This window comes from Amphiprion ocellaris, chromosome 11, assembly GCF_022539595.1.
Source record: "Amphiprion ocellaris isolate individual 3 ecotype Okinawa chromosome 11, ASM2253959v1, whole genome shotgun sequence".
NCBI lineage: Eukaryota > Metazoa > Chordata > Actinopteri > Pomacentridae > Amphiprion > Amphiprion ocellaris.
Window position 1 is genome coordinate 4779705 of NC_072776.1, and position 20323 is coordinate 4800027.

Consider the following 20323-nt stretch of genomic DNA (forward strand, 5'->3'; position numbering starts at 1 on the left):
CCACATGAGGATGTTATACTGTTGTAGATTTCTGTCTTGGTGCTATTAGTTGTGTTTGTAATTTCGGTGCGATTTCGGTGCCAAATCTGACGTTTTATCTCGTGACCCCAAACTCCCGCACACAGAGAAACATCCTCCGATACAAGCGTTTACACAGCGAGACATAATCAGGTCCCATCTGAAGACAGTCTGCTGCTACACTACACAACACACACACACACACCTCCAACCCAAACACACACACACACAGCTCCAACCCAAACACACACACACACAGCTGGAAGGCTTTCTATCATGGAGAGATAACTACAGGCTGAGAACAATAGACCATCTCTTCTCCCATCTGGTGAACCGAGGGATGAAACTTCATTTACATTTCAGATTCCCCCACCTCAGGCTTTGTGAGTGTGTGTGTGTGTGTGTGTGTGTGTGTGTGTGGGGTGGGGGGGTGGTGGTGGTGGTGGTAATAGAGGGAACAAAACGAGATTCATTTCAGGGTGAATTTAGGATTATGAATTAACACGCCGCCGCGCTGAAAGACTTCATTTACAGCTAATTGAGTGTATTGGCTCATTGTTGTGTACGGCCCCTCGGCTCCATGTGTGTGTGTGTGTGTGTGTGTGTGTGTGTGTGTGTGTGTGTGTGTGTGTGTTTATGTGTGTGTGAAAAGCCAGGTGTGGTAACCTGTACATTAGTGAACAGCTGTAGTTTAGACGTGTGAAATTAGACGTTGGGATTGTAATAAAAGTGTGACACCCTGTCCTCCCTCTGCTGCTGTTCCTGTTGCAGGTGAGAAGCCCTATAAGTGCTCATGGGAGGGCTGTGAATGGCGTTTCGCCCGCAGTGACGAGTTGACGCGACACTACCGCAAACACACCGGAGCGAAGCCATTCAAGTGCAACCACTGCGACAGGTAAAAACACACAAACACTTTACATCCGCAGGACATCGGTGCCCTTCAGCTGCCGGTGTTTAACCGGCAGTTCAGAAGAAATCTAAAGGGTTATTTTCCTGTCAGTTGTCGATGCTGGAATACACACCACCAATCTGGGAGGTTTTGGCCTTTTTTGCAGAAGATATTTTGACACATCGCAGTAATAAAAGCACATGAAATGGCAAACAAAATGTAAAAATTGAGTTTGTCCTTTAACTCCTCTAACAGTTTCCTGTAGATCAGGAGTGTCAAACTCATTTTGTCCAGGTTCCACATTCAGCCCAGTTTGATCTCCAGTGGGCCGGACCAGTAAAATCACAGCATAAAAAACTATAAACAACCACAGCTCCTAATGTTTCCTTTGATTTAGTGCAAAAAAGTCCACATCTAAGGAATTGTCTTTTTACAAAACGTCATGAACAACCTGAAATTTATTAAGAAAAATAAGTTCAGTTTCAACAATATTATGCCTCAGTTTACCATTTATTCTGGAACTGAACCATATAGGATTTTAATTTATGACCAAAAAAAAGACAAAAAACAACAACAACAAGACAAAATATTACAAAAACGAGACACAGAATGCCAAAAACAAGAAACAAAATGACAAAAAAATGAGACAAACGACGAAAACGAGACAAAAAATGACAAAAGCAAGAAACAAAATGACAAAAAATAGACAAACAGTGCAAGTGAGACAGAAAATGACAAAAACGAGACAAAAAACACAAGCAAGACAAAAAGGAAACACAAAACGACAAAAAATGAGACAAATGTCACGAAAAAAAAAAGAGACAAAGAATTAGACCAAAAGTTACAAAGTGACAAAAAAATGGACAAACGACAAAAACAAGACAAAGAATTACATAAATGACAAACCAGACAAAAAATGACAAAAGCGAGAAACAATGGGAAGAACTCCGTAACACCAAAGATGGTGGTTTTATGACACGTCTCAGTCATTCCCCCAACCAGGAAGCATCCAACTAGCCATGTTGTTGCGCTGACTCTAGCACAGTGTTGCAAAACTTGTGGAGAAAAGTGCTTTTTTAAACCATATTTAAGGGCAAAGTTACAAGATTTTTTAAACATATTTCACTGGTGATTCCATACATGTAATTTTTATGTTAAAATCAATTAAAAATGCAGTTATGGCTCACTTCAAATTCATTTAGATAGACCTGGTGTTAGCCCAAAATATAGACCTGCCAGGAGCTAAGAAACCATTCGAGTTTCGCTCAGTTACTACAGTGTTAGTAGGATTCAGGAGTTCCTTTGTGTTGCCTTTGGGTCTGACTCTTGTTAGTCCTCAAAAAGCTGCAAAACCACAGAACCTTATTTCCTGCTTCTAATTCAAACATAGGATGAATTAGGTAGGCAGCTAGATGTTACTTCCTGCATCCTGTGTTGTGTTTTTATGCAAACGATGGAGCTTTTATCTGTTTAACCTGATGATTTGTAACTTGTGTGTTTAATCTTACTCCATTTTGAAGCCTTCTGGAGTTTGAAAAGTGCCCTGTAAAAGCAGATTTTTTTTATCACCATTGCAGACTTTGTGCTAAGCTAGGCTAAACACATCCCAGGGTTTCCTCACTGAAATCGCAGAAAATGAAAAACAATCAAGCCGACATCTGATACGACAACAGCTAAGCTTGTAGATGAGTTTTCATCCTATAACTTTTCATGCTTTTCCATTAAATCAGTCGAGGGAACAGTTGGCTACGACTTCACAATGCACCAGTTTCTTTCTTCCTGCATGAAAACTGCCTCTGAACGTCGCCTGTTAATGCATCCAGAACAGCAGGAAGTCGGTCGGCATCTGTGACAAATGACAAACAGGACAGCATTTCTCATCCAGATTTGCTCTACATGCATCTCATGCAGTGCTCAGACGGTGCAATAATCTACAGCGAGTTTCACCTCTTTTCTTCAGGAAATCTAATCCTTTAAATAAACTCAATTAGAGACTAAACCCTGCAAATGAGTCGGGTTTGAAGTTTGGAACAGACGTGAGCGTTTTCTTAAAGATATTTTCCTCCTCCTGCAGCAGCAGCAGCTCAGGTGACTTCTTATCTGTGAGGATGTGAAAGATTCAGGACTGTAGCTTATGCTGTAGTCAATTTAATGATAAGGAGTGTTATCGTCTTAAATTAAGGAAATGGATTCACATCACAGAGCAGCCAAAGGAATACATACAGGATGCAGGTTGTTCTGTTTCCGCTCAGGTGTGGGTTGCAGAATGATTGATTTCTTAAAGCCATGTTATCTGATTGGTGGTTGAAGATTTTACTCAGTGATTCTGCAGAAGTTTGTTTGTTTCCAGTCTGCGGGAAAGAAAGGAGATGCAGACAGAGCTAAAGTTTCTGGTGGATGAGATGTTGAGACTCATGTCGTCACTATTTTAGTGTTTGTTCCTCCGTGTGTGTGTGTTTTCGTGTGTGTGTGTGTGTGTGTGTGTGTGTGTGTGTGTGTGTGTGTGTGTGTGTGTGTGTGTGTGTGTGTGCTTACTCATGCTCCTGGCCTGGCACTTAAATGGATTCTGGCTATTGGCAAGCAGGTCGCAGCTAATTGAGTGGCACCAGATGCCAGCTCCACTTTAACATACACTCCCTCAGTGTGTGTGTGTGTGTGTGTGTGTGTGTGTGTGTATCCGCCCTTCCTTTTAGATGAAACACACACACACACAAAGTTTTGCCCTAGAGACAGTGTAATTGGCTGTTGTGGGTTCCCTCTAGTTAGGCGGTTTTAGACATAAACCCCCCCAGAAACCTGCTGGAAGCTGCTAATCCAGGCTGAGAGCTGGGACTGTATTAGCTCTTTTTCTGGCACACACACACACACACACACACACACACACACACACAATATGCAAAGATGCAACACACAACACGAACACAAAGACGTTTACATGCAAAGTCACAGTGACTCACGTGAACATGTAAATGAGGCAGCGACACGTGGATGGGAAGAGACGTGAGATGATTCAGTCGACGGAGGACTCAGAGCAGAAGTGAGTCCACGGCGTCGGAGCTGAAGGTCCCATTCATGCTGCTCTCATAGTGACATTTCCTGGATCTCTTCAAAGTGAATCATCCCTGTGCAGCATGAATGTCAGAAAATATCAGCTTCTTCAAAGTCAACAGTGGAAGCAGAGAAAAGTGACCCGTAACTGTAGAGGTGTGTTTCACTGAGATGTATCGACAGAGAGAACGTAACATTTCAAGCTGAAGATGACTCTATATGTTTCATTCCCAATGACATCAAGGAAGCATTCTGAATTAGCTCTGATGTGGCCGCTGTCTAACATCGTTACCATGGTAACAGATGCTAAAGCTGCTGAATTTAAACTGCTAACATCAGCAAACTTTCATAACATTATCTATATATATTTCAATTTATGTGAGTTTATTTTCAATTCATGAATTATTCAGTCCCTCCAGGATTTCGTGGCCATTTTTTGAGATTGTTGCGTCCCGAAAATGCCTGAATTCACAGCAGCTTTTCTAAATAACTGCGATATTTGTTGCGATGAAATTGCGGGAGACAGTGACAGTTGCTAAAAAGCTTTCAGAACATGTTTTAACATTTTAATTGACAGTATTTCTTCCTAAACTAATTCTTTAACGCTCCAACCCATTTCCACCAGCTGGGACACCACGGTGGGAAACTAGCAGCAGCCAGATGCTGGTTTAACATGAAGTGGTTGGTAGATTTAAGGCACTAAATGATCATTTACTATTGAATGAATCACATTTGGACATATCTGTCTGTGGCTTAAAAAGTTAATTTCAAATCCTGGTATTCACACACATGTTCACACACACACTCACGGCTTGACACGTCTATTAATGAATCTGACTTCCCTTCATTCTTTCAGAGCTCCAACAGATCTGGATGCAACAACTTCCATCACGATGGATGGATTGTTGTTACGGAAACTAAGGTTCTTTGTGAACTTTAGTGATCCTTTGTCTTTTCATCAACAGGTCAAAGTTTCCATTTGTCCAACACTTCACCCTTCTGGAGCCCTTAGTATGACCGTACCTTTAGTTTTTCATTCACATTTCTAGTGTTTTCCTTTAGGGGTTTTTTGGCGCTCAAATTACAAGGTGGACAGAAACATGCTTAACCCTCGTGTTGTTGATTTTTTTGTGAATGTTCTTAAAGAAAATATTAGAAGTTTTACTGATATATATACACTCACTCCAGATATTTTTAGGATTTTTTTGGGAAGATTTTACTCATTTTTAAAAAATATTTACACGAATTTTCTTGCCAAATTTGGGGGATTTTTCTAAAATAAAACTTTTAAGGGAAACTTTTAAGGAATTATTGGAGTTTTCTTCCTGGAGGTTTTGCAAATTTTCAGAAATTTGGATAATTTTTTGCAGAATTTTTGGATTTTTTTCAGATAAGGAAACAATATTTTTTTGGTGCCCATAAGTGCAGACAACAGGAGGGTTAACACAGCCGGGATGCACCTTCATCTGTACAGTTGCGTACAAACACACACACAATCTCACACACACACACACACACACACACACACACACACACACACACACACACACACACACACACACACACACACACATCTGTGGTGGGTGGAGTCGGCCAAATATTACCATGAGAATGGCAAAAAGTGGCAGCCATGGAGAGGTTAACATTAGATAGAATGTTCAATCTGACACAATTTCTCCTGGGGAAACACACACACACACACACACGGCTGGTATTAATCCTGCCTAATCAAGCGAGGACCCCCTGATGTTTCCATAGAGCTGGAAGAAGGAGGAGGACAAAAAGGGAAATGAGGAGGAGAAAGGAGAGTTAAGAGGAGGATAAGAAGGAGGTGTGTGTGTTTCTGTGTTTGTGTAGTGTGTGTAGTGTGTGTTTTCGGGGGGGTACCAGCTGGTCCGGCTGCTCCGCCCCCCGACAGTGACACAGTAACTGGCGTGGCCATCTGTCCAGATTAGTGGAGGTGTACAGTAGGAGCCACATGGCCGGTTCAGGGCCGAGGGGGAAACACCGGAGCTCAGAGACAACGGAGAGCAACGTTCAACAGCGTCCTCACACCACCATCACTGGGAGAGTTTGTGTCCATTAACCCTCCTGTTGTCCTCATTTACGGGCACCAAAAAATATTGTTTCCTTGTCTGAAAAAAATCCAAAAATTCAGCAAAAAAATTCCCCAGATTTCGGAAAAATTGCAAAACCTTCAGGAAGAAAGTTACAATAATTCCTTAAAAGTTTCCCTTAAAAATGTAATTTTAATTTAATTTTTTTTGTGAATGTTCTTAAACATTTTAACATTTCTTTTTTCCACCAAAAAATGTTCAAAGATTTCCCAAAAATGTTGAAAATGTGAACATCAGAAGTTTCACTGTGAAAATATATATTTTATCCACATTTTCAAACTTTAAAACGGGTCAATTTTGACCTGCAGGACAACACGAGGGTTAACGTTGCCATATTTTGTGTTTGTGTGCTCAGTAATTTTTCATGAAGTGCTGTAAAGAGGAACCAAGGCAGCGAACCAGAGATAACACATACCAGGATGTGTAACTCATGGTTATGTGCCTGTATAAAAGCTACGCTGTTTCTGGCCTTCATCAGTCACTTGTTCAAACTGTGTTCTGTTCATGTTGACTCCTTCTTTGCTTTGACTTGAGAGATGACTGAGTGTTAATTTGGAGAAGTCAGGACTCCACTTAAGAATCTTCCTGACACTTTACAGCTGATGTTCAGAAATTTACCGTCGACCCTGAAACACCAAAACAGTCGGAAATGTGCTGGAAACTCACAGTCTTGTTGTTCGTCTAGCCAAAAATTTAAAAGTTGATGTTTTTACAAGTCTGTAACCTCAGCTGCTACTTCTCACACTTGTTTTTACACAGATTTATGTGATTTAACTTTCTGACGATGTCCCGTCAGACGTTGGACGTTACAAACCGAGCAGAATATTCATCTCCTTCCTCCGTTTGCCCACCGTGTCGGACGTTACGGACTGAACTGAATATTCGGCTTGTTCCTCCGTCCGTCCGTCCGTCCGTCTGACGTCTGCTATTTGGGCCAGCCCTAGCTACAGTATGTTGACCTGTTTTTACAACTTGAACCATGTTGGTCGGTGTTTCTTCCTGTTCCCAGCGTTTTATTCTATCTAATTTCACTTCCATGGAGACGGCTTTCCTTTTCTTCCAAGCATCAGAAGAGTCTGACTTACGCTCCTGTATTCTGCAAATATAACTTTTATGTTTGGCAATTTCACAGCTGTTTATAATCACTTTTGAAAAGCAAAAATCCACATGATAACAGTGATTCTTGGCCAGAATATCACATGTATGCCAAATTTGGTTTCGTTAGATTGGAGAAACTGTTGTTTCTGTGCAAAATGTCAATATTTTTGCATAGACTCCAGTATGACATGAGTGTAAGTCACAAACTGAATTGACATCGACTTGATCACCAAAACTGAATGTAATCTTCATCTGTCCAGGCTGTATATCTTCACCAACTTTCATGAAAATATGTCCAAAAGTTTGGTCACTAGCAGCAGCGTTCTAATCAGTCACAGAATATTAGTTTAGAAAATGAATGAAGCATCACAAAGAGTGTTGGAGGCAAAAGAAAACTGGATTCTCAGTTTTTTGCTGCTAGTGTCTGTGTTTATGAAGGCTGACAATTATACATGATACATGATGTATTGGAGGAGGATTGCAGGGTGGATGGAAGGCCAAAAAACAGAGAGAAAAAGATCTCGGCTGTAGAGGCTCATGTATGCCAGCAGGTTCTAGTAGACAGGTGCGTAGGAGGAAATATCTGTGGCTGGGAGAAGAGAGAACTCCCACACACTGTCCTTTCAACTGCAACCAGCTGTAGTGGAAACACCATTTTTCAGTTCTGAGACCTTCATCAGGTAAAGCTGAGGAACAAAGAGCACGTCCGACTGATCTAGGTGACATCTTCTCAGGTGGAGGAGCCCTCAGGTGATCTATCCCGACTGAAATTAAGAGAATTAATCTTGGTAAAAGCAGATTCTGCTTCAGTATCCATCAGTACATTTGGGTGTCGGGCTGGGATTGAACAACAGCTAACAGCCTAAACACACACACACTCAAACACACAAAGAATAGGCCTTGACTAATTAATAATGAATAAAGCCTCTGGCAAATTGAATTTTTAATTTCTTGTTTTAGTCTCGCCCACATTTTGTTTTGCCTCTCCTTTAGTCATATCATTTGTGATTCATTTTATTACGGATGTTCAGCTTTAACGTCGCCACAATTAATAAAGTCATAAAATTAAAATACTCGTGACATCGTGAATCTCGTCACATACATCACTGGCACCTGCTTTTATGCCTCTCTCCCGTCAGGTGCAGTCGGTGCCGAGTTAAATGGGCCAGCGTTAGAAAGCGCTGCCAGCCCGTCTGCATTAGTGTCCGTGTTCACGATGCATATCTAATGAGCTCCACGCTCGTATTTTACTGAGCTGGAGGACGGACTGCAGAGCTGTGGAGGTCTGGCTGTGATTTATGACCGTGTTTGAGCCGTATTTAGGAAATCACTGAGGCTGAATTGGCCAGTGTTCGTCTTTACATCTGGGTTTCTCTGGTGTGACTTAATGGAGTGAGACAACTTAAATTCACTGTAGTTTTAGAATGAAGTAGTTGGAGTGTGTGGGCTTCTCCCTGTGAGTTCATTTTCTGTCGCTGTCCGTCTGTCTGTCAGGCTTGAAATTTTACTGTTACATCTAATTCAAATACGAATCTTTAGACGGCAGCTGTCAGAACTACTTTTAGGCAACTATCTTTTGAGACTTAGCTCACTGACTGCATCTGAAAGTGCATATTAATGTTGGGAGGTTTATATCCAACCAGTGTCAGAAAATATTCACATCTCCACCAGACTGAGTTAGACTGTCTAATGTCAAATTTTCTGTTTTCTAAAGACTCATGGTCATTTTTTTTTTACCAGTGAAAGTGCTTATTTTGTTTACCCAATAGCTCAAACCAAAAAATATTACGACTAAATTAAAATTGTTAAGACATTGTTAAGGCAGAGGACCTCATATTTTGGAAGTTGGAATAAATAAATTTGAGCTATTTTTAAAAGAAAACTACACATGATCATCAAGATTGTTAACTAATGGAATAGTTAATAATTCTGTCATGTATCAACTAATCAATTTAGCGTCGCTGTTAAAAACTATAACAACAAGCTTCATAAACAACAAAGCAATATATTTTAGAAGTACTTCATGTGTTTTGTATGGAAAAGGTAGTATATTAAAAATTAAAGAACAGCAGTAGAGACTCTCATACTGAGGTCAAATGAAACTAGTGCACATAAATTTGGTAAATAACTAAAATGAAAGTCTTTGTTTTTATTTTTTAACTTTGACTGAATGCTGCAGGACACTTTGGCTTTTCCGATGCAGTATGGGACGTCATTTTCAGTCATTAAAATCAGGAATAACAATAGTTTCAAAGGAAGGGACTCACATGCACCAGTATAAACTAACATGCACAAACATACACGTGTGGGCTTTGACTTACTTTTGTTCTGACTTACGGCAAAAATCAACTTACATCAATCTGTAGGAATGAAAATCCAACGTAAGTCGAGGACCTCCTGTATAGCTCTGAGTGGAGGACATTAAGTGTCATATATGTCTCTGTCATGGTGCCCATTGGTGGCTAAACTTCCACAATGCTCACTGCTTGCTAATACAGAACTAACTGTGGTCCCAGGAACCGCCTGCTTGGATCACTACGGTGCTGAAGAGTAAGAAACTCAACCAGGTCCCTAAGTTAATGTACAAAACATGAGACGCATGTAGAGAATACAGAGTTTTTCCATCTTTTGGAGCTTGTGGAGCAAATGCGGCATTTTTTCTGAATGCATTCAGTTGTCAAGCATACGGTCCACGCTGGATTGATTTTTCTTACCGTAATGTACTTGCAGTGTGTATTATGTAGGAAGATGGTATTGGATTAGGACTCAGCAAACACTAAATATTTAATGACTTGGATTGGATCGAGAACTAAAAACTTGATCGGGACATCCCTGCTAGATACATCTGAGGTCACATAACTGTCCAACAATCAGAACCGTACATCCACACAGAAGTTCTCACAGCCCCCAGACTACTGCACCGATGATCACTCATGTTACAGTAACATTAAATAATAAACCCGAGCACATGATGGATGGTTCAGACGTCTTCCAACTGTCAAGTATTCCTAGCAAACGCACAGAGCCGGTGAATATTTCATTGAGCCCAGCAGTATAGAGCACTCCCAGGAAACACACATAGACGATGTGTTGTAGAAGTGTGGAGCATTTCCAGCAAATACACATTGCCGGTGGGAAGTTTGAAGAAGCCTGGGATTATGGAGATTTCCCACATATTACACAGAGCCGGTGGGTATTTCAGACGACTGGGAGGGCAGCACATTCACAGCTAATGAACAGAGCCCATGGCATCAATCAGCAGCTCCTGGCAGCCAGATGCATTGTGGTTATTTTGTGCAAATCTCCAACAAAGTAGGACTAATTGTGCCTTTGCAAGTCTTTACTTTGGTCATTTTTGTAAGTTTTTATCCAAATCTGGTGCACAGTTGAGATGTTTATGGATATTCCTGTTTGTCTCTACAGGTGTTTCTCCCGGTCGGACCACCTGGCCCTGCACATGAAGAGGCACATCTGAGGGCAAAGAGGGGAGGAGTGGGAGAGGAGGAGGAAGATGAGGAAGAGGAGGAGAGATAGGAGGAGAGAGGGATGGGCAGTCGAGCTACCAACCGCCCGCCTCGTTCACCGCCGTCCAAAAACCATCTGGCTGGGACGGGCCACCGGAGACGGGGATAGGAGGGAAAATGAGGAGTAGCTAGATTGTTGTTTTTCTTTAAAACTTACACACTCACATGTTGCAATAGGGAACACTTCACACCACCGTCTTTGAATGCATCATCCCGGTGAACCCCGGCCGCTCTCACGCAGCGGCTCTGGGGGCTTGGACACTGCCAAACCAACATATACTTAAGCTCGCTTGATGAAACATTACCTTCTTTTCTTTCTCTGTATTCAGTGTGTTTAAATTATCAGACGAGGAAACTTTTAAATATCCATATAGTCAGCTGTTAGTGTTTTACCGGCTTCTTGAAATCAAATACTCAACTTTTTTTTTCCTTTTTTCGTTGTTGATGTTTCTCATACACGGAACATAAGAAACCACCATCTGCCGCAGTCAGCTCCAGTAATCTACGTGAAGAAAACAACAATGCCAAAATCTGCAGGAGAGAGACTGTACGGATGGACTCCTAGCATGGCTGACAATCGGACCCAGGGCTCGGACGCTGGGTGCCTGGGTGCACCCATGGGGCCTCGGTCAGCGGGTGCTGCTGCAGCTCTCAGGCTCTCCTCCAGTGGGTGTTTGCATCTCTCACCTTCACTGAGATGCCTGCCGCCTCCGCAGGCCATCTGACAGAAATGCGCAGCGACACTTTCTTCCCTTTTTTTCTACTTAGAGGACAATAATTCTTCTTATTGTTGTTATCAAGAAAAAAAAAGAATGACACTTTGTTCTTTTCTCTCTTGGAGAAAAAAATGTCTTAAAACTCGCTGAAATGTGTTTGAGGAAAAAAAAAACTGAAAAATCTAAGATGACTTCAACAGAATGTGTGGGATGGAAGGAGAGCGTTGTTGGTCTTTGAATCCCCATGAGCACCGACTCTTCATCTGCAGTCTGTAAGCAACCAGTGGATGAACAAAAAAAAAAAAAACAGAATCATACCAACTCTCAGAAAAGGGATGTGTATTTTTTTTTCTTTTTTTTGGACTAAAATAAAAGCAGAAAGCAGAGAGGTCATTTTTTCGTGCTGCTCTTTCTGCCCTGCTATTCGCTGCAGCTGGAAAACGAAGGCCAGGAATGACCTCCTGAGGTCCCTCAGTCAGGCAGAGGACTCGCTAAAAACTGGAAACCTATTTTTTGGTTTTGGTTTTTTCCCTTTTTTTGTTTCTGAAAGTCATCCTCGAGCGCTTTCACAGACTCTGAGATCTCATCTCTCTGGCAGCGCTGCAAGGCGAGAAACCCCAAGAGCTGCTTTTTGCTTTTTCACGTGGGACTAAAGACGCCATCCGACCTTCGAGTGGTGATTCTGAACAGACACGGTCACACGGACCCGTTAAATTTGCCTGTTTCGTATCCATTGACTGCACTGACTTTTTTTCAATGTTATCTGTGCTTTTTTTTACTACAGTGAAAAATAAGGAAAAAAATGAACACAAAGAAAAAAAATCATAAAAGACTTGAAAAAATGCAACACAAAAACAATTCTGTCTCACTCTACACACACTCCGTCGACACACACACACACACACACACACACTCTTACACAACGCAGTTCCTTTTGCTCACGGCTCCTCTTCAGATAAGACTAATAAGATTTAGGAAAAATAATTATTAAACTAATGAACAGAGTTGGAAAACAAAACACTGCATGGCGGGCTTTATAGCAAACACACACACACATAAACACACAGCAGCTCATGCACACGCACACTCTTCCTGGAATTATATGTTCTGCTCCCAAATCTTTTTTCACAGTAGGAATTTAGCAACTGTTGTTTAGTAGAAGAGTATCTTAGCTCTCGGCTGGAGGTAACAAACTATTCCAAATCCTTTGAAGTGAGAAATCAGCTTGTTCTCAGTTCCAGCAATCACCCACATATCCCCCGCTACAGCCGCTGCCTCTCATTTAATCGCTGTTTTTTACTTCAGACACTGCGGTTTCATTGTTGGTTACAGTTCAGTGTGTTAGTCGATGTTTCCATCAGAAATAAACCCAATTAAAACAACTGTGGCAGATCTAGAAAGAATTAAAAAAACAACAGTAAACATGTAGAATGAATATGAAACCCGAAGCTTTATCACAGCTGGTTCCTTAAAAACCTAGAAAAGCATCTTTCTAATCACAGAAAACTGACAGAAACATTCAGTAATATAGTGATACAATCTGTTTTGGGGGGGAATCACAAGCTGTTTCTAGTTTTAATACAACATGCTGCAGAAATTCCAGCTCCAGGTTCAATTTGACAAAGATTTATTTTGAATTTATCAGAATCATCCTGCATTAAAGAGATACATGGAGTAAAACATACAGCAAGCAAATGAATAAAAAATAAAGGTTATATTTCAAACTTAAAGGAATCTTGTAAAAAGTTCCAGTTAGATCCCTACTTTGCTAATATTTTGAGCGTCATTTTTTTGCTGACCATCACAGCAGTGATGCTCAAAGTGTCGCAATTTGCAACAGATATTTCAAAAATTAGCTTTGTGCCGTCAAGACGGGAAAATGGTGGCTCAAAACACCATAGATATTTCATGACTAACTTCTAAAATCAGCTTCCATACTGGTCTTCTATCTGCTGAGTGTAAACACTGCCTGCAGTTCAACCCAGTTCATCCAAAAGGTCCTAAGTGTTTTTATCATGTGACGGCTCAGTCAGTCGTGGCTTCTTGACTGCACCAAACAGTGCAGATTTTTTGTTTTTGTTTTTACAGAATCGTGTTAATTTTTAAATATATACAATGTAGAATGAAGTGATTTTTGTACAGTTGGAAGATTTGAGAGGAAACTAAAAGTCACATGTGATTAGTTCAAGGACTAAGGGAAAGTTGAACATTTTGTTGATTTAAAAAAACAAACATAGATTTTTGGTTTGAGAGGTTTAATCTGAGCTAAATGACCACAATAAAAGACTTCAGTAATGGTAGTGAAGGAAATGTTTTGGATCTAACTACTAAAGGCCTGTGGAATGATTGGTATTTGTAAGTCAGCCAGCTATCTCGTAGGCAACGTCTCTTGACCTAATGCTTCGAGTTTCATGGGCATGGCTTCAAAAACAAAGTAAAATCAGCTGCAGGGTTTTCAAATCTGTACTTTGTGTGTGATGAAAACAATGACTTCTGTCTGTGTGAATGTAATCACTGAAACCTCTGATAAAAAAAAACAAAACACAATAGATGAGAGAAAACTGGGGCAAACACACATCCTCAACGCCTGCTTCCTTTTCTTGCAGAAAAAAATAAACTCGCCTTGCAATCAGGGCGATCAGCGCCGACACTGACACCGCTGCTCCATCCGCCCACCACCATGCATTTGCCCCGCAGCGCATGCAAACAGCCCGATGCTCGCTGCTGCTGCTGCCTGGTGCAGCTGGGTGAGGGTGCAGGTTCCTGAAGCTGGTGGGGGATTTCACATCCCAGCGTGCCCCGTCATCGTGCCAGTTGGCCTTGCCAACCTTCATTAGGTGAAGCAGTGAAAACGTTCTCCTCCAGGGGGGTTTATGGTGTAGCTTCGAACAATCGATACAAAAAACCTCCAGCACGGAAACTGCCCTTCAGCCAGGGGCAGAGTCTCCCCGGTCAGGAGATCAGCCTCCATATGGGTATCTAGCGGCAGCTTTCTCTACTCGCTCTCTCTTTCTGCTAAATACGACAAGGCGACTCACGTTTGAGATGAATCCAGTGTTTCACTTTTGATTTCATTGTTAGTGGTTTAGAAAAGCTGTCTGGATGTTTGTTTTCTTCAGCTTGGATGATGCAAAGTCACGCCCACAATGTAGAGGCATGCAAAGGATATAGAAGGAGCCTCCTATACAGGACGTACAATCATAGAAGGATGGGGATCGTAGCACTTTGTGAGGGGTTTGATGGCATGAATGTGTATCTGTGTGTGTGTGTGTGTGTGTGTGTGTGTGTGTGTGTGTGTGTGTGTGTGTGTGTGTGTGTGTGTGTGTGTGTGTGTGTGTGTGTGTGTGTGTGTGTGTGTGTGTGTGTGTGTGAGGCATACTGTGAGGGAAGCAGCCGTTCAGCTGAGTGGTTTCTAACTGATTTCTAGCTGCTGAACAGAGTGCAGCAGCGTGGGGGGAAGTTAGCTGATACATTAGCTGTTGGATTTTTTTTTTTTTTTTAATCTAAACAATGGCTGAGGGTATTTATTAGAGTTTTGTTCTGTCCCTTCCACATTCAAAGCATTCAGAAAAGTCACAGAGCTTGATGAGTCAAATTAAAGAGATGCAAACTCATGCCTTGCAGAGCGCCGACTGCAGCTCGATCTGTATCGGAAGTAGATAAATCAGACTCTCTGCCAGATTAGTTGACATTCAGTTCACATTTTTTGGAGGACACGTAGGCCGCATTATTAATGTCTGCAATTTAAAAATAATCTAAATTTATTGGGGCTGATTCTGCGCATTTGAGAATGGGTGAAAAAACTATTTTAGAACAAGGTCCTAAGAAAACCTAATTTCCAGAACATTGGATGGATGCATGTTGACTTCAGATTGGAATTAAAACTGACCTAAATTGACGTGTTCTTAAAAGCTTTTGGAGGAACACATTGAACACTAGACTTGCAGATTTTGAGGCTGCAAAGTGTTTTAAATGTACAGCTTGAAACAAACACGACTCATGGCTTCTCTTCCCCTAAATTAAAATCCCTCCTGACATCCGACAGATCTCAGAGTCACTTTAGATACAAACTCACATTTGTTCCCTTCACATCTCTGAGCCAGTCAGAGCAGGTTTTCTGTCACAGCGTCGCTCCGGGTCTCCTGTCGTCTCTCAGGCTCCTCCAGGCCGGCTAGCTGCCGTCCCACAGCTCTGATTAGCGTTAGCACTCCTGGCTCCTCTTCTCTGGTTGCAGTTCAGCTAATGAGATAGCTCTGGGTCACAGGGAAACTGAGTGGTTTGGAGAAAAAAAACCTACAAAACAACAAAAAAAAAAACACCAACAGGGACCTTGAGCCGGACCGATCCGCACCCAGTGGACAGATTTGATGTAGAACAAACAGAAAATCCAGAAATACCAGGAGACTGTGAGATATTTGTCAAAGAGACTAAACTTTGATGGAAAAAAGGATTAAAAAATCATTTATTCTCATGAATATCCAAATCATTAAATCAGCCATTGCATGTTATCTCATGGATTACAGATAAAATAAATTAGCATTTATCTGCAAAGTCCCGACAGATATTTAATCCACTCCGTGTCTCCCAACCCTCCCCCTTCCTTTGCAGTTTAAAGTGCCATTCTTATTTCCCCTCCATCCCTCCATCCTCACCCCATCTCTCCCTTTCTGTCCACAGCAGTTGTCCATGCACTATCAGCTGCAGGAATGCTGAATGCACACTTTACACATTTTGCCCAAAGATTTGCATATTTGCAAGTTAACTGCTGTGAATGTAGTAGATGTAGTGGAAAGAGCCGAGAGGCAGAGACGCAGAAAAGGAGTGATGGATGGAAGGTGGAAGGAGAGGGACTGTTTTTCTTACACCGCCGTCCCATTAAATCTTAATTACCGATACGCTCCGACTCTTCACGCTTCATAACATTCTCAGTCTCTTGTCTGCTGTCAGCTGGAGCCAAACTCATTGTTCACAAATGTAAAATAATGCTTTCATGGTCTTCTAGGGCGCCTGGTATAGCGGCGCCAGCAGCTTAAGCAGGAGTGAAGTAGCTTTAGTTTAAGTTTAGCTTCTTAGCACACTGCAGATAGCACTGTCAAGTCGAACTTCAAAGTCAAAGGTGGGCTTGAGTCTTTGGAAATGTTGTGGTATCCAATGTTATGTGGCCAACTTTGGATGAGTTTATCATTCCCGCACATCAACTGGATGGAGGTGAGAGGAAATCCAGGGAATTTACTGAAGGTGCTTTCACAGTGGGAGCTTAGTCTGAAGCTGGGATCATCTCACCCAAAAAAATTGGGAATGTGCATATTTTTTTCTGCCACAGGTGCAGATCAAAAACAACATCTGAAATCTCTGTCTGAATTCTGAAATCCGCCTTTACTCTGGTACAGTTTATGTGCAGTCAGAAAGCTTTTCAGATCCCAAAGGAAAAACCTGTGTATGTCCAGCTACGTACAGAGTCTTATGTTTGTCACAAATGACAATTCATTGTTTCTGCGTGACCGATGTGGACTTGCAGAAGTGGACATGTAGTACTATTCATACTATAATCGATCTGCTTCTGTCTACTACATAAAATGGTTGCATTTCCCTTATATCGAACACAGAAAAACGTGAAAGTTTTTGAAAGACTGTAACTTTGCACTTTTTACAGGATAAAGCAGCTAGTTACAGATTAGGCTGCAGCACTGAAGTGTGCCGATCACAATGGGAAGACATAGGATGGGATTTCTGGAGAACTTCTCATTGTGTTTGGGCACTATTGATGGACTTTTATAGCTCAAAGAATCTTGTAAGTGTGGCAGCAGATACTTCAATCATAACCCTTTCAAGGATGAATCATAACATGCAGACAGTCCACAGTGTCACAAACTTTGGGCATGTGGATGTACACGTAAGCAACCTTCGCAAACTTGGGAGCATGACGAAATTTGTGTTATCTTTGCAGACCCATGCGCATGGCCTTTATGTAAACATATTACAGGTCAGGGCATCCTTGCATGAAATTCGACAAACTTGTGACCCATAAATCAACATTTTTTAATTTGATTGACCATCATTTGTGAAATGGAAAGCTTCAATCTGCAGGTATTGCTTGGCACAAGAATCAGTTAACAATTGCAAAAGCAGACCAGTGGGCAGCCAAATTCAGGTTCAGACTCAAACCAACAAACCCAGTGTGAAAACTGCCTTTAGACATCCTTTGTGACCACGGGGAGCATTTTAGACATCGTCCTCTGAGGGACCAGGCTTCAGTTTCCACACTTTCCCACCACATCATCCTGAAGAAGGATTGTCACTTCTGGCAGCTTTTGTAAATAGCGTGAGATCTTACATACAGACAGCTCTGTGTGAAATTAACCGTACGTGGCGACAGCACCGTCTCAAACATTTCAGCATTTCTATAGGTCTGCTTTAGTTCTTGCAAACATTGCACTACATGATCATACTTAGCTATTGCACTCTTCATGTGCACGCACTGCTAGCATAGTCTGTTGGAGCACTCTGTCAAATATCCACTTAACATTTGTTACACGACCAGGATGCACTTTGCCACCAAGAACCATTTTACAGGTCCGTTCTTAACCCTCCAGTGAAATGCCTTTTTCATCACTGTTACTCTGGGGGTTGTACTCCGTAAACAGTCATGCTGTGACTTGGTTGAACTTTCTTGGTATCAGTGGCATCCCGGAGTGACTCTGTCTGTAACTACTGTGTTTGTCCATGCTTGATGTGTCAGTATATAAGAGATTCACAGATCTTTACCCTTCTCCTTGTGTCTGTATGTTTCACTTCACCCTCACCAAACCTACTCCACCAAATCCACAACTGTCAGAGCCCTGTGGGGCCCAGCATGCTCATAGTCTTCAGATATCCAGCTGTTCTGAGGTATATTCTCAAGAGCTATGCAGCTTGGGAGCTCCAAGCAGTTCTTTGGTGAGACTGCAATAACTTTTCCACCTTTGCCAGCTAAATGTCCTCGGTCGGTACAGTTTGTTTAACTTCAGCTGATCCATCCTTGTAGGTGCTTTATCCTCTCTGTCAGTCGATCCCTGATGCTTTCCTGTGATGTTCATTTAGTTAACGGACTACTTTTTGGTGTCTGGCCTGTTCTATCTCTCAGTATGTGGGGAAAAAGAAGGATTGGTACCAAAAGTTTCTGATTGTCTTTGCTATATTCTTCTGTGAAATTTTAGCTGGACAATTTTAGATGGCCAAATCCAGTTCAACCTATCACAAAATGCTGATTAGCTTCTCTAAAGTCAAATGCAACTATTAAGACTATTATTAGTTTTTCTTAATCATAAAGTCTTGCTGAGGGTGTCTCAAAAAAATTCAGTACTGTCGAAGCCAAAGAATCTGCCAACATTTCAGGCCTCTGACTTTCATGAGTGGCCAGTGGTGTACAGGATTCTTAGTTTCTTCATGAACTGTTCCTTACATTTCAAATTAATTGTTCATTAATACTTTTATTCATACTTTTGGCCATTGTTTCTATAAATCATGTCTCTTAAAAATCCTGTTACTATAAATAAATTGGAACAGGACACACAACTATAGAAACAACCAGGTCCTGTAGACATGTCATGTCTAGAAGACTTGGTTGTTTTTATTGGTTCGGACAACATGTTGCTACTCACCAGATCAAGGTACCAGACCACATGAAATATTTCCTTCAGTTCAAGTGCCAAGCAAAAGTTTGAGGCAATTTCTGTTAAATCTGAGGTTGTAGAAATGAGCATGATGCTCATATTACTTGTCCAAGTGGGTTGTTGTTAAAGCTTTATTAAGCAGAAAACTTGGTGAGTATCTTACTGTGGTATTATTATACCTAACAGGAACAATGGGCAAAATAAGACAGATGATGAAAAGAAAAATGATATTTACCTTTGAATTAATGCCCATTAGAGTCCAGACTAACAGAATTGAATTTGGTGTCAATCCTTTTGCCACATCTTCAGCAGGCAATCCAATATCATCATCAACTGCAAGTGGTATTTTAGCACCTTTTGTATGATCCAATGTGTGTACACAGTCGACTCAAACAACAGCTGTCGAGACCACAACTAAACATGTTCTTGGACAAAGGGACATGTAGGAAAGTGAAAAAGACAAACAGATGTGTTTTTTACCATCACAGCATCCCTCACCATCAGCCGTCCTACAGGGGCTCTGTAACTCCGTTCATATCAACCTTGGATCCATAACCCGTCACTCCACCCCACCCTCCTCTCTTCTGTCACTGTCACCTCTGTTGAGTTTGTTTTATTTCAGTTCCCTTGTTTTACTTACAATTTTTTGCTGTACAAAGTGTTTAAAATATTATTTGTATTATATGATGTTAGTATGGTAATGTTCTTTATTAAGGAAGAAGAAAATTTATTTTTGTTACTGGTCTGTTTCATAATTCTTTTCTAAATTGGTATTGTAAGATATCTATGCAAGAACTGTTAAGTGGAGCATTTTTATTTAAGAATGTAATATGTGTAATAAATGGTAGAATCTGGTCATGACTCTGTGTTTTCTTCCACCAGTGGTTATTTAGGATAACATCGCAGAACCATTTCCTATGCTTAATATAAATATGAAAAATATAGTAGCTGGAATTTGTAAAGCTGCCTGCATGAGGGCATGAGGTTATCTGGGTATGTATATATCATTTGGTAATTTCCCAAAGCACTTCACAGATACACCTGTACTTAAAATACGATCCTAATCTCACACATTTGGATAGTTGATATTTTTTAATGGCTACAGTACAATTTTTCAGTTTGTTTCACTAAAATGTTGTACATTGGGACCTTTTTGTTAGAGGTCTTCACAACCCCAGGACCACTGTTCCCTCTAAGCTGCGCGCGTGCGCAATTGCGCACTGCTGACACGGTCTCCGCGCACAGAAAATCTGCGCTGCGC

The 20323-nt window shown here is 41.3% G+C and overlaps 1 protein-coding gene across 1 annotated transcript in view; it reads left to right on the forward strand.

Annotated features, from left to right (window-relative positions):
• Nucleotides 1-19916, forward strand: part of LOC111572701 (Krueppel-like factor 7) — a 99943-nt gene extending 80027 nt beyond the window's left edge. The window contains exons 3-4 of the mRNA XM_023276462.3: nt 790-913; nt 10594-19916. Coding sequence (XP_023132230.1) covers nt 790-913; nt 10594-10645 — 176 coding nt within the window. The 3' untranslated portion in view covers nt 10646-19916. The remainder of the gene's footprint in view (nt 1-789; nt 914-10593) is intronic.
• Nucleotides 19917-20323: the final 407 nt, after the last annotated feature.